Raw genomic sequence first — 19,655 nt, 5'->3', positions numbered from 1 at the left:
GTTGACCTTTGAAAAATAGAATTTGAAAAATACCTCGGCATATGACCCTAGGCTCAACTCACATCTCGCAATATGAGTTAATTTTTGAAAAACAAAAATTAAAAACACCTCGGCCCGAGGCTCAACTCACCTCTCGCATTATGAGTTGATTTTTTTGGAAAACAAGAAATTAAAAATACCTCAGCGTAACCCGAGGCTCAACTCACCTCTCACATTATGAGTTGATTTTTTTGGAAAACAGAAATTAAAAATACCTTAGCGTAACCCGAGGCTCAACTCACCTCTTGCATTATGAGTTGATTTTTGGAAAATAGAAATTAAAATATACCTCAGCATGTGACCTGAGGCTTAACTCATTTCTCGCAATATGAGTTGATTTTTTTGAAAAACAGAAATTGAAAATACCTCAGCGTGACCCGAGGCTCAACTCACCTCTTGCAATATGAGTTGATATTTTTGAAAAGTAGAAATTGAAAATACCTTAGCATGGCCCGAGGCTTAACTCACTTCTCGCATTATGAGTTGATTTTTGAAAAATAGAAATTGAAAAGACCTCAGGATGTGACTCGAGGCTCAACCCACCTCTCGCATTATGAGTTAATTTTTTTTTTGAAAAATAGAAATTGAGAAATACCTTGGCATGTGCCCAAGGCTCAACTCACCTCTTGAATTATGAGTTGATTTTAAAAAAAAACAGAAATTGAAAAATATTTCTTGAGAAAAACAGGGTTTCAAAAAAACATCTGGTGAAACTAAAAGCCTTCTTCTTCATTGATTCTGTGCAGCTTTCTCCCAGTATTCCTTGCTCTACTGGTATACCCTGTATATGTCATGTATGATGTTATTATGATATGCACATATTTGTCTTAAATGCTTTTGTGTCTACATGATTATACCATGCACCCTGGGCTGTTTGTCACGTGCCCCACTTTTGATTTTCATGAGGGTCCGCATTCATTTCCTCAATTCTTGACTTTTCTCTCCAGTTTTGTACTCATCCTCAAGTTTCGCGAATAATCCACATTTCTTCGTATATCACTCTCTTGCCCCTCTGTTGAACTTTTTTCTTGCTTTGGGGCCTTCGTACTTGTCAAATCCTCATCCAGGTAATGTTCAACATTCCTTTTATTTAGAGTATGTCATCTTACTATTTATCATTTAAATGAATCAAACACGAGATGCATAAAAAGACAAAGCAGGCATGAAAGAAATACCTCACATTCAATTTTTCAAAAGCAACAAATCAAAGAAAAAAGACAAGGAAGTTCCAATAAAGGAAGCATCATAAAGAAAGGAAAGTGAATTCAATTGCCACAAATGCTCTAGATATCCCATGCATGAACTTCTCCACGTTTCTTCATCCTGGATCTTTTCGAGCATGGCTTCTTGTGTAGAAGATTCCAAGCTTCTGAAAATGCTTCAAATGTTGCAACCTCGACACTCGACTCCTCGTTCAAGTTGTTTTGCTCCTTAAGTCCGAATCTATTTCATTAGGACGCCCTTTCAGGTTTTCATCCTAATCTTTTGTTTATCAAGACGCCCTTTTCGGGTTTTCATCTTGATTTTTAATTTTTGTTTTTTTTTGTTTTTTTAGGCATAATATTTCTTCACTGCATCTGAGTTCACTGGATTAGGCAATTCTTTCCCATCCATCTCAGTGAGAATCAGAGCCCCTCCTCAGAATGCCTTTTTTACAACGTATGGTCCTTCCCAATTTGGCGACCATTTTCCTCGAAAGTCTTTTTGTATCGTGAGGATATTTCTTAGTACCAGTTTCCCTTCGCGGAATTCTCTTGGCCGCACCCTTTTATCATAGGCTGTGATCATTCTTTTCTGATACATCTGTCCATGACAAATTGCCTTCAAGCGTTTCCCTTCAATAAGGTTTAGCTGATCATATCGAGCTCGAACCCACTCTGATTCTTCTAATCTTGTCTCCATCAAGACACGCAGGGATGAGATCTCTACTTCGATAGGCAGAACGGCTTCCATCCTGTAAACCAGAGAAAAAAGGAGTTGCCCCCGTAGACGTCCGTACAGAGGTGCGATATGCGTACAAAGCGAATGGTAGCTTCTCGTACCAATCTTTATATGTCTCAGTCATCTTCCCGATAATCCTCTTAATGTTCTTATTAGCCGCTTCTACTACTCCGTTCATCTTCGGGCGGTAGGGTGAAGAATTATGATGTTTTATCTGAAATTTCTCACATACTTCTTTCATCATCTTGTTGTTCAAATTTAAAGCATTATCCGAAATGATTCTTTCAGGTAGACCATATCGGCATATAATCTCCTTTTTTAAGAACCTACAGACTGCAGCCTTTGTCACATTAGCAAACGAAGTGGCTTCTACCCATTTTGTGAAGTAGTCTATAACCAAAAAGATGAATCGATGTCCATTGGAAGATTTCGGGGAAATTGGCCCTATAACATCCATGCCCCACATAAAAAAAAGCCACGGAGAAGTCATGACATGAAGGGGCGATGGAGCTGCATGAATTTTATCGCCATAAATTTGACATTTGTGGCACTTTCGTCCGTAGCCAATGCAATCCATTTCCATCGTCAGCCAGTAATAACCAAGTCTCATAATTTGTCTGGCCATAGTGAAACCATTGGCATGCGTTCCACAAATTCCTTTATGAACCTCTTCAAGTATCTTTCTAGCTTCAACAGTGTCCACGCACCTCATGAGCACTTGATCTTTTCCCCTTTTGTATAGGATATCCTCGTCAAGAACAAATCTAATCGGCGATTTCCTGATTGTTCTTTTGTCATTCTCATTTGCTTGCTCGAGGTACCTTTGATTCTTGATATACTCCAAGATATCATGGAACCATGGTCGTCCATCTGACTCCTCCTCAATACTAAAACAGTGTACGGGGGTCTCATATATACTCATTTGGATGGGAATTATCTCAGTTTCTCTGTTTGCTTTGAACATCGAAGCCAAGGTGGCTAGGGCATCAGCCAATTGGTTTTCCTCTCGTGGAAAGTAGTTAAAAGTCACTTATTTGAATTCTTTGACCAATTTCGCAACGAGATTGTGATACCTGACTAATTTTGGATATCTAATTTCCCAATCTCCATGAATTTGATAAATGACTAATGTTGAGTCCTCGTGTACCTCTAAAATTTCAATTTTCCTCCTGATAGCTGCACGGAGTCCCATGATACAAGCTTCATACTCTGCTATATTATTGGTACAGAAGAAATTCAATCTGGCAGTAAGCGGGTAATGGTCCCCTTCAGGTGACACTAAGACTGCTCCGATCCCATGCCCCAATGCATTTGATGCACCATCAAAGCTCATCTTCCATGACTTCTCTTTTGATGACTCGTCCTCTTTTTCTGAAATGCACATCAAATCTTTATCTGTGAAATCAAATCTCAAAGGCTCGTATTCCTGCGTTGTTTGACTTGCCAAGAAGTCAGTTATTGCGCTTCCCTTTATCGACTTTTGGCTCACATATACGATGTCATACTCAGTTAATAGGATCTGCCATCGTGCCATTCTCCCTGAGAGTGCAGGTGACTCCATCATGTACTTTATTGTGTCCAGTTTTGAAATTAACCATGTCGTATGATACAACATGTATTGTCTGAGTCTTTGAACCATCCAAATTAATGCACAACAAAATTTTTCAATTGAAAGGTATTTTGCTTCATACTCTATGAACTTCTTGCTGAGGTAGTAACTTGCCTTTTCTCTTTTCCCTGACTCATCATGTTGTCACAGTATGCAACCAATTGAGTTTTCAAACACGGTCAGGTACAATATTAAGGGTTTTCCAGGGGTCGGCGGTACTAGTACCGGAGGATTAAATTGATACTGTTTTATCTTGTTGATGGCCACTTGGCACTCTTCGTTCCATTCTCCCGGATTATGCTTTCGAAGGAGTCAAAAAATTGGATCACACTGATTGGTAAGTTAGGCAATGAATCGAGCAATGTAATTCAACCTTCCTAAAAATCCTCTAACTTCCTTTTGTGTGCGTGGGGGGAGGAAATTCTTGTATAGCTTTTATCTTATCTGGATCAACCTCGATACCCCTCTCACTGACAATGAAACCTAGCAATTTTCCTGAGGTAGCCCCAAACGTACATTTGGCCGGGTTAAGCTTCAACTGGAACTTTCTTAATCTTTAAAACAACTTCCTAAGACTCCCAACATGCTCTCTTTCTTCCCGAGATTTGACAATCATATCATCGACATAAACTTCTATTTCTTTGTGCATCATATCATGGAATAACGTCACCATGGCTCTCTGATATGTTGCCCCAGCATTCTTTAATCCGAACAGCATTACCTTGTAGCAAAAGGTCCCCTACATTGTTATGAATGTAGTTTTCTCCATGTCCTCGGGAGCCATCTTTATCTGATTATATCCTGAGAAACCATCCATGCAAGAAAATAAAGAATGATTTGCCGTATTATCCACCAAAGTATCGATGTGTGGTAAAGGAAAATTATCATTGAGGCTTGCTTGATTCAGATCACGATAATCCACGCACATTCGCACCTTGCCATCTTTCTTCGGCACTAGGACTATATTAGCTACCCATTTTGGATACTTGGAGACTTGTAGGAAGCCAACGTCAAATTATTTCTTGACTTCTTTTATCTTCAACAGCATTTCAGGTCTCATCCTTCTTAGCTTCTATTGAACAGGTTTGCATTCTGGTTTCAGTGGGAGCTTATGGACCACAATATCTGTGTTCAACCCTGGCATATCCTGATAAGGCCAGGCAAACACATCCTTGTACTCATGGAGCAAGGCGATCAAATCCCTCCTGGTGTTTTCTTAAATGGAAGTCCCAATCTTCACTTCTTGTTTCTTTTCTTCATTCCCCAAGTTCACAACCTCAACAGATTCTTGATGGGGTAGGATCTGTTTCTCTTCTTGTTCTACCATTCTCAGTAAGTTAGGAGACGAGACACAATCTTCAACATTTTCGTCAGCTTCGAATTCTCCTAAACAAACAGCCTTCTCAAAATTGATGTCAGGATTCATATCGGGATTATTTATGCCATTGATATCTGAGCACCTGAAAGGTGAATGGAAAAAGCTATAGAAGAGCATTGAGGTATTGGAATCAACACACAATGATATGAGATGATATGAGACATATGCCGGAAAAGGATATGAATAGAAGGAGTAGTCGCGAAGTTAATGGAAATGAAAAGAACATGACAGTATAAAACAAAATACATCTTCATTAATGTTCATTGAATTGATAAAGAGCAAACATAAGCTCTTACAAAAGGAACCCTACTGTTTAAGGACACACAAAATGAAGGGTTAACATTAGGCATTACTCTGAAGGAGACTTAAAATCTATAAGGAGGTCCACAGCAGTCCAGTTGTTCAAAGCAAATCCAGGAGGACAAGGGCGTATCATTGAAGCATTCTTAATTTCAGCATTCTCATTGTCAATAGCATTTAGGCTGATATTCTGAAGACCCTTTTCAATCAATAATGTGACTTGCGGATTGTCTTACCCTGGGTACATCACTCCTGCTGATGTAAATGTTCTTGACAAAGGAGGATACACCAACGACTCTCATTCTAATTCCCGGCCTGAAGCTCTCGCGATTCTTCTTTCTCGATCTTTTTGCAATTATTTTCTTCTTTGATGTATACTTGGCTTGAACCCCAAACCGTATCGACCCTTGTGGTGCGTTGGTTTCAAAGCTCTAGCCATCCCTTGTTGGTATTTTCCCAAGGCTTTCCTCGCTCGAGCTCCTTTTCCCACAGTCAGCTTAATTCCCATCTTGGTATTCCTCGATAGTTTGGGAATGGGAATCTTATTCCCTTCAGCAACAAATGCAGCATTAATAAATTCCAAGGAGCGAAAAGAACATTCTACAGCATCTTCGCTTATTTCGATGTAGGGTGCATCAGCAGAGATAAATGCGACGATGTCTTCCTCACCAGTGATAGTAATCAAGCAGCCATCCATGATGAACTTTAATTTTTGATGGAGAGATAAAGGAACTGCCCTAGCAGAATGGATCCAAGGTCTTCCTAAGAGGCAATTGTATGAAGGCGTGATGTCCATGACCTGAAACTCGATATCATATGCACATGGCCCCACTTTTAGAGGAATTTGGATCTTTCCCATGACCTCTCGTCGTGTCCCATCAAATGCCCTTACTATAGAATGATAAGGCCTCAGATAGGACATATCAATCGGCATCCTAGAAAGCGTGGCCAAAGGCATAACATTGAGTGCAGATCCATTGTCAATGAGCACATTTGATACTATGTAGCCCTTGCAATTGGTTTTGATGTGCAATGCTTTTACGGAGCCCCTACCATTTGGCGGTATTTCGTCATCACTGAAAGAGATGAAATTATCTGCATTCAGATTATTTACCCACCTATCAAGCTTTTCCACAGATACATTGTTCGCCACATAAGCTTGATTTAACACTTTTAGCAAGGCGTTTCGATGTGGCTCCGAGTTCAACAATAGAGATAGTACCGAGATTCAGGCCGGCTGCTTGTTTAATTGTTCTACAATGTTATATTCGTTGTGCTTAATGAACTTTAAGAACTCACATGCTTCCTCCTCATTCACAGCCTTTTTAACTTCTTGCTCGGACGGTAATTCAACATCGTCCTCAACCTCATACATTGGTGCTTTTTCTTTTTGGCTCGGACTAGCAACCTTCTTTTTTAGCTCAACCGTCTCGAGACAATAACACCTTCCGCTGCGAGTAAAATGTCCTACTCCAGTGACATCTTTATTAATAACTTTTGACTTTTCACCTTCAGGCACAACGATATTGACATCATACTTCCACGGCACTGTCTTGTTGTCATTGTAAGAGAAAGGAGCAGGTACTTCGATTATCAAACTTGGTTTAACTTCTCCACTAACTTCTTCCTTCTTTGCCTCGTAATAAATCACCAAAGGTCTATCGACGCTATAAGGGGAAGCCATCGATTGATTATCAAAGGCACATATTTCTCCTTCTTCGGCCCCCTCCACCCTATCAAAGACCTTGACCTCTTTATTATCCATCATGTCCTGAAGTAATTTCCTAAATTCCTTACAAGATTGGATGTTATGCCCTTCGACGCCATGAAAATCACAGAAGCCCTGGTCTTTTGTACTTTTTTCTTTGAGAATCCTACTAGATGGGCAGAGCAAGCCATTTTCAATCATCATCTCCCATACCTTTCGCAAAGGTGTCCTTACTTCGGCAACATAACCTTTGGCTTGCCAATTGTCTTCATTTGTCACCGCACTTACATTCCCGCCAGTATGGTTAGGAAGGGGATTTCTCGTCACATTGCTAACGCCATCGAATCCCAGGATACCAGCATCGATGAGACCTTGAACCCTTATTTTAAAGGCAATGCAGTTTTTTGTAGAATGCCCCTGATTTCCAGCGTGATACATGCAACTAGCGTTAGGATCATACCACTTCGGGTATGGAGGCTTAAGGGTACCATGTAATGTGGGGATATTAATTGTTTTTCCAACAGCTTCGGGTATAATTCTCCATATGATACAGGAATTGGAGTAAACTGAGGTCTTTCAGGATTGGGTCTTGCTGGTCTTTATTCATTTTTGGGTTGGCTTTGTGTAGGCATGGTGTTTGGTAGGAACATGGTGAGTGGTCTTTGGTTATTCATAGCATAAACGGGGTAAGACGAAGGTGCTTGATAGTAAGGACCTTGAGGAGGAAAGTAGAAGTTTGAAGGTGGGCGATAATGTGGTCGTGAGTGGGCGGGGTACGAATCGGGTACTGCCCTCTTCGAACCCTCGGGGCCTTCCATTCTTTCACTTTTTACGGCGTTTTCAATAAGCTCCCCAGATATTACAATATCTGTAAAGTTCTTTGTGGCACTTCCTACCAATTTATCGTAAAACGGCGCTTTCAGAGTATTGATGAAGAGAACTGTTATCTCTGTCTTAGTTAACTGGGGCTCCACCTGAACAAAGATATCCCTCCATCTTTGTGCATATTACTGAAAAGTCTCTGTCGGTTTCTTTTCCATCATTTGTAAGGTTAGTCGATCAGGCACCATATCCGATACATGCCTATATTGCTCACAGAATGCTAATGCCAAATCCTTCCATGATCGAATTCTCTCTCTACTGAGCTGATTATACCATCGAAGAGCTGAGCCAACCAAACTATCTTGAAAACAATGTACGAACAATTTATCATCGTTCACATAACCAGTCATCTTTCAGCAAAACATGATCAGATGCGCCTTTGGACATCTTGTTCCGTCATACTTCTCAAAATCAGGTGCCTTAAATTTTGAGGGTAGAACCAGACCGGGTACCAAACTGAGTTCTTTGGCACTCAAAGCAGAGAAAACTTCGGCACCCTCTACCGCCTTGATCCTCTCTTCCAGGATCCTATACTTATCCTGAGCGTTATTGTCATCAATTTTTAACCTTGCTATTTCTACGGGATCATCTAGGTCTGGAACAATTAGATCCGAGGGATTAGCCCCAGGGTTCGATACAAACATTCCTTGCCCTAGAAGAGCAAATGGAGCAGGATGTTGTTCCAGGATTGTAGGTTCCCTTTGGGGATATCCTCTTTTCATTGTATGAACATGAGGTGGAGTGAATCCCGGGGGATAAAGTGGATCTTGACTAGCTCTTGCCTGATGTGGCTCTACGATATCAGGGCTCTGCATAGGTCCCTTTCCTTTGACCAAGGCCATCATCATTTCCATCATTTTGGTCATTTGATCCCTTTGCTCGAGCGATTCCTCTTGAGACCTCACCATCAAATCTCTCGCCTCTTGCTGCGACTTGGCCAATTGCTCCTGCAACTCATTTTGGGTCATTTCCATCCTTTCCATCCTTTCATTGAGTTCGGCATCCATAGCTCTAGCTCTTAAGCGCGTCCTATAAGAGTGACGTGATTCCAGACTCGTAATGTAGCAACTGTAGATTAGACGGTTTTAACCTTAGCAAATGATTAGGGTGATATGAGTATGCAATGAATAAATGAATGAGTAACTAATGAATGTTAATCATGCGTAAATATGCAAAAATAGGTGTTGATTCCAAAATGGCCCCATATTTGGGTGTTTCATTTATCAAAAGAGTCCATTACAAAAAGTTTTGTCATATTAGTTTTAACAGTTACACAAACTTCTTAGCCACATCGCCTTGTTTCTTTATATGTTCTAGGAACTCCGATATGCTTGACCTTTGGCTAGGAGGGTATTGGCAACTGAGAACTTCCGCTTCATCTGATAATTGCACTACCTGCGCAGCCGCCTTGCGAATTTCATTGATCAAACTGCTGAGATGCATGTCTTTTTCTTGGAAGGCTATTTCGTAGGCACGAATGTCACTGTCATGTTGACCATTTTTCTCTTCTAGAGCTCTCAGGAGGTCATCCAAATGTTGCTGATAAGTTTGCAGTGTACTTTTTAGATTCCGGATTCTTTCTTTTAGCTCTTGACGCTCAGACTGACTAGCTATTAATTCTGCAGACACAGTTTCGTATTCAACATTCTTCTTCCCCAACTCTATCATAGCACGTGCAGCTCTTTCCTCCTCCTTCTTTGCTTTGGCTTTCTAAAATTCCATCCCACCTTTGACATTACTTAGTTCCTCCTTCCATTCTGCTGATGATTTGCCCCATCCACTATTCCTTATAGTGCCTCTTAATTTCTTGTTTTCCAAATGAAGGTCCCTTAAATCATTTCTCGTGACCTTAACTTCTTTTTGGACTTTCTCAGTTCTGGATTTTTCAATTTGAACATCAATCTTCAGCTGGTAGTTTTCCTCCTGAAGAGAACTAATATCTCGTAACATTTTGGCTTTTTCACGTTCAAATTCATGTCTTGTCAATTCTAGCTCGAACGGTATTTCCTCTAGGAACGGATTCTGGCAAACAACGTCAATCAGTAGGGTTAGCTGGCTCTTCACTCGTCGTTGCCTCCATATGTCATAATCTACAGTGATAGTATCAGCATAGAGAGCCACTTCCATTAGGTAGATTTTTCTCCAAGAATTCGCAGTATCCCGAACCTTTTTCATGTAACCCTATCCCGTAAAGGCAAACTCTGATTGTGCTAATCCATTAGTAACTGGTACGAACTGTCGCGAAGCAAACTGTCTTTGAACCATCAACGGAGCATATCCAACTCCTCCCCATAATCCTAGCAAAGGCACCCAGTCTTGGTTCTGACACTTGTATAACAAAACAGAGGGACGAATCCAAGGTGCGCTCCAAGTTATATCTTCAGCAGGGAGGTTCTGAAAAACTAAGACCCAATGTTGTTCAGTGACATCCCTTGGCCAATCCTTTTCAAGGTGTGCTTCTAACGGAGCGAATGTTTTTGAGAACATATGGAAATGTGTGCGCTCCACTTTCCAAAAGTGGCTAAAAATCCAAACATTAAGTAACTAAGCGCATCCGATGAAACGCCCTTCTCATTTCTTCCTACAAGCATTTAGGGATCTAAAAGTCTCGGTTAATATGGTTGGGACGGGGTTGATTCCTTGCCTTAACTTTTCAAAGAAATCCACTACCGCGACTTCAATGTGCCCAAGAACCTTTGGGAAGACGATCAGTCCATAAACGGCCAAGGCAAACAGATCTACTCTTTTCAAAACATCTGGATGATTCTGAACTAACTCCCGAAGGGAAAACCATGGAATACAACTGACTTCATTCTTCTTCCTTATCTACTTTTCAACCCATGTATCAGTCATCCCCGCCAACTTTATTAACTTCTTTTTGAAGGTCATTGGTTTAGGCTCCTTCACATATATCTTGTTGAGTTGCACATTATCGATGCGAAGCAAGACAGCATACTCTTCTATGGTCGGAGTCATATCTTCCTGATTGAAAATGAAACACTGATAGGCTGGGTCCCAGAAACGAACCATGGCTTGGATCAACTGCTCGTTCACATTGATTGCTATCAAGTGAGCTACATCCCCATACTTTTCATTGAAGATGCCTCTAGTATCTGAGTCCCACTGTTTCCAAATCATTGTCAAGTCTTCAAGATCATTCTGATGCACATTCGAAGTCACACGCTCGAGAAGATCAGAGGTGTATCCTTCCTTCAAACTGCCCCCTTTCGCTTTTTGAGTCCTCAAAGAACAATCTCGGACTACAGCATTTTTCTTGGTTACTCGTGTAATTGACTCCATCAAAAACCCGTTTTTGGCAACCAATCTCTAATCAACACCTTCCTAATGAGATGTCTACGATGCATAATGAAAAATAAAATGAAGAACAAATAACCTTAGTTAGAGATCACAATAGATATAAACAGAAGAGAAAAGAAAAATAAAGACTATGGAAAATTTAACAAATTAAGCTATTCAATCATGCAATTTGGTGGAATAGACCCACATTTTTTTGCCCCAACATGCTTTACAAGAAACCTACCCCACATACCATCAGACAATCTATCCGGCCCAATTTATTAAACAGACTCAATTCATTTGCAAATAAGTGTAAATGTAAAAGAAATAAAAGGTAAGAGGCGTTTCTCCCGTGTACTTATTTTGGTAACTATCAAACAGAAAGAGGTTCGGCATGGCTCTAATTGGGTGGCTCGTACGGTTCACTATATGTGGTTTTGGTTCTAGAAAGGTACTCGAATTGTCCATACTGTCACCTATTAAGGTTAGTATAGAGCCTCGATCATCACCAATCACAGGCTCACGAGCTCAATTCGAGGGATTACATTTACTTATGCCTATGCGGAGGGACGAGTTAACTCACGAAAGCATAAGTCATATGTAACCCGGAAGTATTTCACTAGCCTGTGCGGAGGGACAAGTTAACTCACGAAGGCGTAGCGTTTACTTCTACTTAAAAAGACGGAGCCCGAGTAGAGAGCTCATGTTATGTAAGAATGCAAGTGCACGGTGTGTGGGGAGAAACTCACAAACCTTTTTATTTTTTATTTTTACTAAAAAAACAAACTATAAAACTTAAAGCTGAGAAAAAAACAGAAAAATAAAACGAGTTAGAACAATATTAATTTGAAAATCGGATGTAGATGCATGACTTTTTTTAAAATAAAATTCAAAAATCACAATTAAAATTTAATTTGAACAAGAAATTTTGAAAATTTTGACAACACGCGTTTAACATCAGACTCGACTCTCAAAAGATGTCCCAGCGGAGTCGCCAGCTATAGCGACCTAAAAATTTTGTCCACGGGCGCTAATCGAAGTGATTATTGAAAATTTGAAAACGGAGTTTCGATTACATTAAAAAAAGGGAGTCGCCACCGATCTTTTTTTCCTAGGTGTGATCGGACACCTAATAAATTCTCTTTTTAATAGAAAAAATTATTTTATAAATTTTCTTTTAAAAAAGGCCAAGTTTAGGTCTACGTCAAAATCCAGAGACAATTAGAGTTCGGGATTCGGTTACGCGCGAGGAAGGTATTAGCGCTCTCGCGACGCCCAAAATTGGTATCTCGTTAAACGCGCGTTGTCTTAATTTTTTAAAAAATGAGTTAAATTTAATATTTAATCGTGATCCAATTGAAACATGAGAATTTTTTTTGAAACACGAAAACTTTTGAAATACGAGAATTTTAAGAACACGAAAATTTTTAAAACACAAAAATTTTTGAAAACACGGAAATTTGTGAAACACGAGAATTGTTGAAAACACGAAAATTTTTGAAAACACGAAAATTTTTGAAAGACAGGAATTTTTTGAAAATACAAAAATTTTTAAAACATCGGAAATTTTGAAAACATGAAGATTTTTGAAACACCGGAATTTTTGAAAACACGAATATTTTTGAAACACGAATTAAAAGAAACAAGAAAATTTGTGAAAACACGGAAAAAACACGAAGATTTGTGAAAACATGAATTTTTTTTTGAAACACGAATTTTTTGATTTTTTTAAAAGACGTATCATATTTAACACGAACCGGTGATATTCACTCAATATAGCGATGAAATCATCGAATTAGTGTCAAATCGATTCAATTTAATATTTAATTGTGATTCCATTAAAACACGAAAATTTTTTTAAAACACGAAAATTTGTGAATATTTTCGATTTTTAAAAGGGCGTATTGTGTCTAACACAAACCGGTGATGTTCACTCAACATAGCGATGAAATCAACGATTTAATGTTAAATCGATTCGTTGCCTTATTTATTGAAATTATTTAAAATTAAAATAAAATAAATATAATGATGTTTTATAAAATTAAAATTAAAATAAAGAAAGTATTAAAAGCATAATATAAAATACGAGATATTATAAAAATACAAAAATTAAATTAAAAATGGAAAAAATAAAATTACCGAAAAGCTCGAAAATACGAGCTTAATTGAACGGGTCGCATGACTTAGGCCCTTTTTCTTTCTTCTTTTTTCTTTTTTTTTCTTTTTTGGCTGGGCTGCTGGCTGTTGGGCTGCTGCTGTTAGGTTGCCTGGCTGCTAGGCCTTTTGTTGGGCCTGGCGCTGAATTGGGCCTGTTGGACTGCTTCTGGGCCTGCTCTTGGGCTGCTGTTGGCCTGCTTCCTTTTTTTTTGCTTTTGCCTTCTTTTTTTTTTGCTTTGGACTGCTTGAGTTGTGTTGCTGGGAGTGGGCTTAGCCTGCTGTTGGCTTGCTGCTAGGGTTGCTGCCGTGGGTCGGGTCAGTGGCTCGGGTTGCAGATCGGGTCGGGTCGACCCGACTATTCTATTTTTTTCTTTTTTCTTTTTTTTTCCCCTTTTTTCTTTCCCTTTTTTCTTTCTTTTTTTTCTTTTTCTTCCTTCTTTCTTCTCTTCTTCTTCCTTCCCTTCGACCTTGCTCTTCCTCGCAGTCGCCGCTTCCTCCGCCCGATGCGACGGTCTCTGGCATCTCCTCTTCTCTTCTTCTTTCTTCTTCTTTTCTTTTCTCTTTTTTTTTTGGTTTCAGTTGCTATTTTTATTTTCCTTTTTTTTGCTTGTTGCTTTGCTTGTTTGGGTTGTAGGTGTTGATGACGGCGGTGCTGCGGTGGCGGTGGTTGTGGTGACGGTGGGGGAATCGACTGGATTCGAAAGTTTTTTTTTGAAATTTCTCTACTATTTTTTTGCTGCCTGAAAATGAATCCCCCTCTCTTTCTCTTATTTTCTTCTTTTAAATCCTTCAATTTTGTCTTCTTCTTCTTTGTTTTCAGGTGGCAGTGGAGCAATCATGGCATAGGGAGGCTGCTAGAGTAGCTGGAGGTGGGAGGAGCACGCTCGACTGCTGATTGCGGCGATTTGACAAGTCCAGAAGGACCAAACTGCAGAAGATGCAAAATTTCTAGTGTAAAAGTGAAATTTTAGAAATATATGGGGCCAAAATGTAATTTCTAGAAAGTTTAGGGACCCAAATGTAATTTACAAATTATTAGGGGTTAAGATGTAAATTTAGAAAAAAAATTAGAGGGTCAAAATGTAATTTTTGAAAAGTTCAGGGGCTAAAATGTAATTTGTATTTTTTGTTTTTGGTTTTGTTTTTTCAAAATTTTATTATTACTATTTTATTAATATTTAAAACAAAAATTAAAAATGGGCTAAAACAAGTCCAAAATTAAATCCTAATGGGCCCAATCATAAGGCCCATACGAGACCAACCCAGCCCAAAACCCTAACCGGGCAAAATTCAGTGATGACAATCATGTTCATGTTTATCATATTTTTTTCAACTTTTTTTTTTATTACTAGGCAGTTAACTTATGAAGAATTCTAGGATTTTAAGGTTAAATCTAAATGTTGTAGATAAAATTACAAATAAAACTTAAAATATACTTAAACTACAACTAAACAAAAAGTAGCCACTAAATTAACATCATTGCGGTAGACGAATTCCCCCATAAACTAAGAAAATATAAAAACCAAGAACGAAAATATAGAAAGTTGCATACCAATAAACCAAGAAAGTTGCAGCCACATAAAGTTTTAAAAATTCTAATATGAACAAGAAATAGAACTCTACTCGGAACTTTAAGCTAATTAAAATATAGAAATCTATAAAATTTAATCCAATAACAAAAAACCATCAAAGTAAAGCAACCAAACTAAAACATGGTAAAGAACGAAAATAACCACTCAAAATCAATTTTGAAGTAGAAAAAAACTAGAAGAAAACATGGGAAAAAAGCTTTCGGTTGCAAAAAACTTGGAACCCACCAGATGAAGTGATTCTAATGAAAGGAAAAAAACAAAAGAAGAAAGTAAGCAAGCAAGGGAGTAAGGAGGATGGTTTCAGAAAAAATGAGGGGTAAAAATTGGAAATGGAAAAAAAAAGGGGAAAGTCTCACCTGCGTTGAATTGTTATTTAGTGGTGAGGGAAGGGTTAGGGATTCAGCGTTTTCACGGAATAAACCTATTTACAATCAACCAAACATGGATTTAGTAGTGGGCCTACTGGTTTGGCCTGTAACTTATTCCTACACCCCCAACCAAACATAGCGTAAGTGTTTATGGGTTGAGTGCCCCTACTTGACCCCATTGGTCCATCCGCTTTAGGCTACACTTGAGTTTATATTTTCATCTTAACTTAATTCATTTTATTGTTTATTAATAATAATGATATAAAAATTTATATTAATATTTATATATTTTATAATTAAATTTAAATAAAAATATTTTTATTAAATTTTAAATAGTAAAATGGATTTTTTGGATAGATATGGACAATCCAAGTTCAGTCTCGAACATGAAAATTTTTAAAAATCGAGTTTCAACCTAATCCGATCAAACTCAAGAACACTTCTACCTAGCGAAAACATATTCCTTGTATTAAATAAATCTTTCTTTTGAAATAGTATTAAATAAATCTATTAGTTACATTTAGACTTAAATACCATATTTATTAACACGAATGTTATAATCCCATTGATACTGCAATATTTTTTTAAAATAAAAAATATTTAAATTCAGTCATCAAACTTTATTTTTTGAATAATCTCATTATAGGTTCTAATTATATATGCTCTTTTTGATACAATACTTAGAACTACACATAGCCCCTCATCAACCCATAAATTAGAGGATAATGCTCTTCAGCGTACTCGAATCCATGTCCTATTGTATTAGCAACAATGTTCATGCCAGTCGAGCTAAGACTCAATCGACCAGTTATGAAACTTTTGAACACAATTTTTTTATATAAATATAACTAAAATACAAAATTACACAAAAAATATAAAACCACACAAATAAAAAAATGTTAAGATTTTTATATAACGAATTATTAATCTATCCATTGTGAATATGATTAAAATATGAAATAATTTAAAAAAATTCAAGACAAAAATACAATAAAATATTTTAAATATAAATATAATTACAATAAACTAATATGATGCAAATACAATTGTAGAAAAAATTAATATACCATTTGGTACATGAATTTGATTTCAATGTTCAAGTGTTACGGGATTAAAATTTTAGTCTGGCAAACTGCATGATCTTAGTGATTACAAAAAAGAGGAAGAAAATTTACAAAGAAATTCTCTAAGGCATTGAAACTTATTGAAAGCAAACACTCAAGCGATGAAGCAACGAATGAACAAAAAATGCCACAAGAAAGTAAGGCACACAAGGTGTTTGAGTAAATGCTCTCAAAAGTATTTGATTACTTTGAATGAGATAGAACTGAGTTAGTCCAAATGAGGGAAAAACTTTTATTTATAGTTGATCTGCCCCAATTCCAACGATACTATTTAAATTATATCAAGGGTTGAGATTAAATGTATCATCCCTTACCTGACCCAATCGTCGGGTTTGAGCTAAGGGATGCCACATTCGTTGCCGAAGCATTTATGATCTTAATTTCATTCAATCAATAGTTTATACATGCTATTATGTTCAATATGTAATCACAACATGATATATAATCAAAATTGGGGTTTAAATGAGCTTACGAAAGCACTTTCGATAACTCGAGGTCGATTAAGGGCTAAAATATAAAACATCAAAATTATCGGGTTGACGTCACAACATCACAGATCTATGGTCACGACATCACAGGTTCATGGTTTCTATGCTACTCTTTCTTGATTTCTTGTCGCGATGTTGAAGGTCTGACGTCACAACGTCATTTACTGTTTTTACAAGATCCATTAAATACCAATTCACAACACCTAAAATAAACTACCAAATGCATTATTTAAACTATTTTAGCTATTATACCATTAACATACATACCTAACAGACCATATGCTTAATTCAAATTGACATTAACTATTCAAATTTCCAAAATGACCATTTACTACATAAAACCGAATCAAAACTTAGGTATATGTCATTTAACGAAAACATATGGAAAGTATACAAGCATTGTTGAGTCGAGTATTGCAGTTTGGATGCTAGATCACTACTCAAGTCTTCGGAATCTACTAATACCTATGCACAGAATAAACAAACCGTACATTGAGCGATAAAGCTCAGTGGTGATGTGATCTCAGGTCCCTTAATTGGGCTTGAACTGAAGTTGCCATTTGGGCCTAAAACGTGGGCTAAGGCTAAGAATCCCAAAGAGGCGTTTGTGGGCTCTTAAATCGATCATCTTAAATAATATTCTTTATTCCACAGCTTTTTATTTATGTTTTATTCTTACGGAATTTTAATATGTCTTAAAATATTATGTCATTGTTATTACATGTTTAATATGTGTGTTAATTATGTCATAGTTTATTACATCTTTTAAATGTGCCTTAAGCATGTTTAATGTGTCTTAAAAGTGTGTTAAATTCTGTCCAAGTCTACTACAACTTTATTATTACATTAAGTGTGTCTAATGCTTGTTTAGTTTTTCCTAGGGAGAAGTGCAATGGTCAACCTATTTAAAGCTTCAAAAGGTTGCTCGGTTTGAAAAGGTTCACATGTAAAGGTTGTTCGATTTTTGGGCATGGAAAGTGACCATTCGGTCAACACAAGGCTACCTTAAATGCACTGTCTAACTAAGGGCTGAATGTGACTCTTGGTGGTTGCTTAAACCTTAAGGATGCATGTTCTATTCCCAACGCCATAAATGCAACCACCAACATTTCCTTCAAGGCATGGATTGTTTAGCCGAATTAAAGATGGAAGCTTGAACAACTCTTTCTTCCTATCTAAGGATGCATGAAGGACCCCTTAATGTTGATGCATGTTTCAGCCGAATTTATTACTCAAGATGAACATCCTAGAATTACATTAATGGCTGGTTTGTAGCCATTCGTTTACCCTTTTATGTTGCCTATAAATAGTTTAGTTTTTAAGCTTGTAAAGGTTAGACTATTTTTTTATATAAAATACATTTTGAGTTAATTCTCTTTTTCCTTTAAGAACTTCCGAACTTATCAAGATTTCATTCTTATGACATTCACCAAACCAATCTTATTAGTTTCCCAAAGTGTGGCGATCAAAACCTTCTACCTCTAGTTCCTATCTCCTTATACATAATGGGTCAAGGTCTCTCTCATTTTCCAAATTTCTCGAGTTTCAAACAACTTTATAGAAATTGGGTTGCGTTGTCCTATTGTGTTGGTTCATTTCTAGTCCGTTTAAATTCGTAAGTTATATCCAAATTTATCTTTTGTTTATTTTTCCTTCATAATATCCCAAATTTCAATCTAGTATCTATTTAGACGATTGAGACATTTAAATCATGAATCAACTCATAACCATGTTCATGCCAAGTGGTACATCCATGATTCAAGACAATAAAACATAAAAATTAACATGTTAAGAAAACTAACATTACATAGTCTAATGTCAATCATTCATGTCTCATGTATCAAATGTATATACATCTAATCCACAAATCATATTCAATTTCCAATTCATTTCATCATTCATGTATGCATGCCAATTTGATGACCAATCTTATTTGGTAATTCATGTGAACATATAACAACATGCTTTCAATTAGAAAATCTAATTCACTTCCATTTAAGGTCAAATTTGAGTATTCATTTAACTATCTCATTCTCCATCAAGTCTATTGACTCGTTCATATTCAAATCGACCTCCAATACTTGTTTTTAATCGGTTCACATGATTTACCACATTTTGTAATACCCTAAAAATTACTACAGTAAGAAAGTAAGATAATATTCCTGATATAGTAAAATAAGGAAATAAAGTGATAAAAAGGGTAATTTTGAGTTATGTCAACATTAAGAAGTAAATTATGACATATTAATTCAAGAAAGGATTAAATTGCAAAAGTGAGAAAAGTTTTGTTGCCTAAGGGTAAATACTCAAAATTTGAGGGGTTAAAGTGTAAATAATAAAAAGTTGAATGACCAATAGTGCAAATATTTTAAGGTTGGAATAATCTAGAAACTAAGGAAAATGGATGAATTAAGACCAAATTGAATAGGTGAAGAATTATGAGGGACTAAATCGTAATTTTACCAAATTAAGTAATGACTCAAGGATGAAATTTTAAAAGATCATGAAGGGCAAAATGGTCATTTAGAAGAGAGAGAAATCTAGAAGATAATGATGGTGTTGGAGATATTTTAGATTAATTAAATAAATATTAGTTTATTAATATTTTAATTTAATTTTTAAATGATATTTTATTATTTTATTATTTAGTATATATAAGTGGAAAGAAAGATGAAAAGGAACCAACCCACCATCTTTTCCATGCAATTCACGTTAGAAGAGAAGAGAAGAAAGAAAGTTTTGCTTTCTTTACAATTTGGTCCTTCTAAAAAA

The 19,655-nt window shown here is 37.0% G+C and overlaps 1 protein-coding gene across 1 annotated transcript; it reads right to left on the bottom strand.

The window, feature by feature from the left end:
• Positions 1–5,622: 5,622 nt before the first annotated feature.
• LOC107892632 (uncharacterized) lies at positions 5,623–7,413 on the bottom strand. Its single transcript, XM_016817696.1, has 2 exons — positions 6,567–7,413; positions 5,623–6,362 (listed from the first exon to the last, which is right to left on the bottom strand). The coding sequence occupies exons 1-2, from the start codon at positions 7,411–7,413 to the stop codon at positions 5,623–5,625; spliced, it is 1,587 nt and encodes a 528-aa protein (XP_016673185.1).
• Between the last annotated feature and the right edge of the window lie 12,242 nt (positions 7,414–19,655).

Source organism: Gossypium hirsutum, chromosome D09 (genome assembly GCF_007990345.1).
Source record: "Gossypium hirsutum isolate 1008001.06 chromosome D09, Gossypium_hirsutum_v2.1, whole genome shotgun sequence".
Lineage (NCBI taxonomy): Eukaryota > Viridiplantae > Streptophyta > Magnoliopsida > Malvales > Malvaceae > Gossypium > Gossypium hirsutum.
Note: the sequence above shows the minus strand (reverse complement) of the source record. Positions and strands in the feature narration are given on the sequence as shown.

Excerpts from the sequence above, each read along its gene's own strand:
- LOC107892632 (XM_016817696.1), bottom strand. The coding sequence starts at position 7,413 with ATGTATCACGCTGGAAATCAGGGGCATTCTACAAAAAACTGCATTGCC. Across the intron at positions 6,363-6,566 it reads TGTGAATGAGGAGGAAGCAT|ATAATTTCATCTCTTTCAGT; the intron begins GTGAGTTCTTAA and ends ATCTGAATGCAG.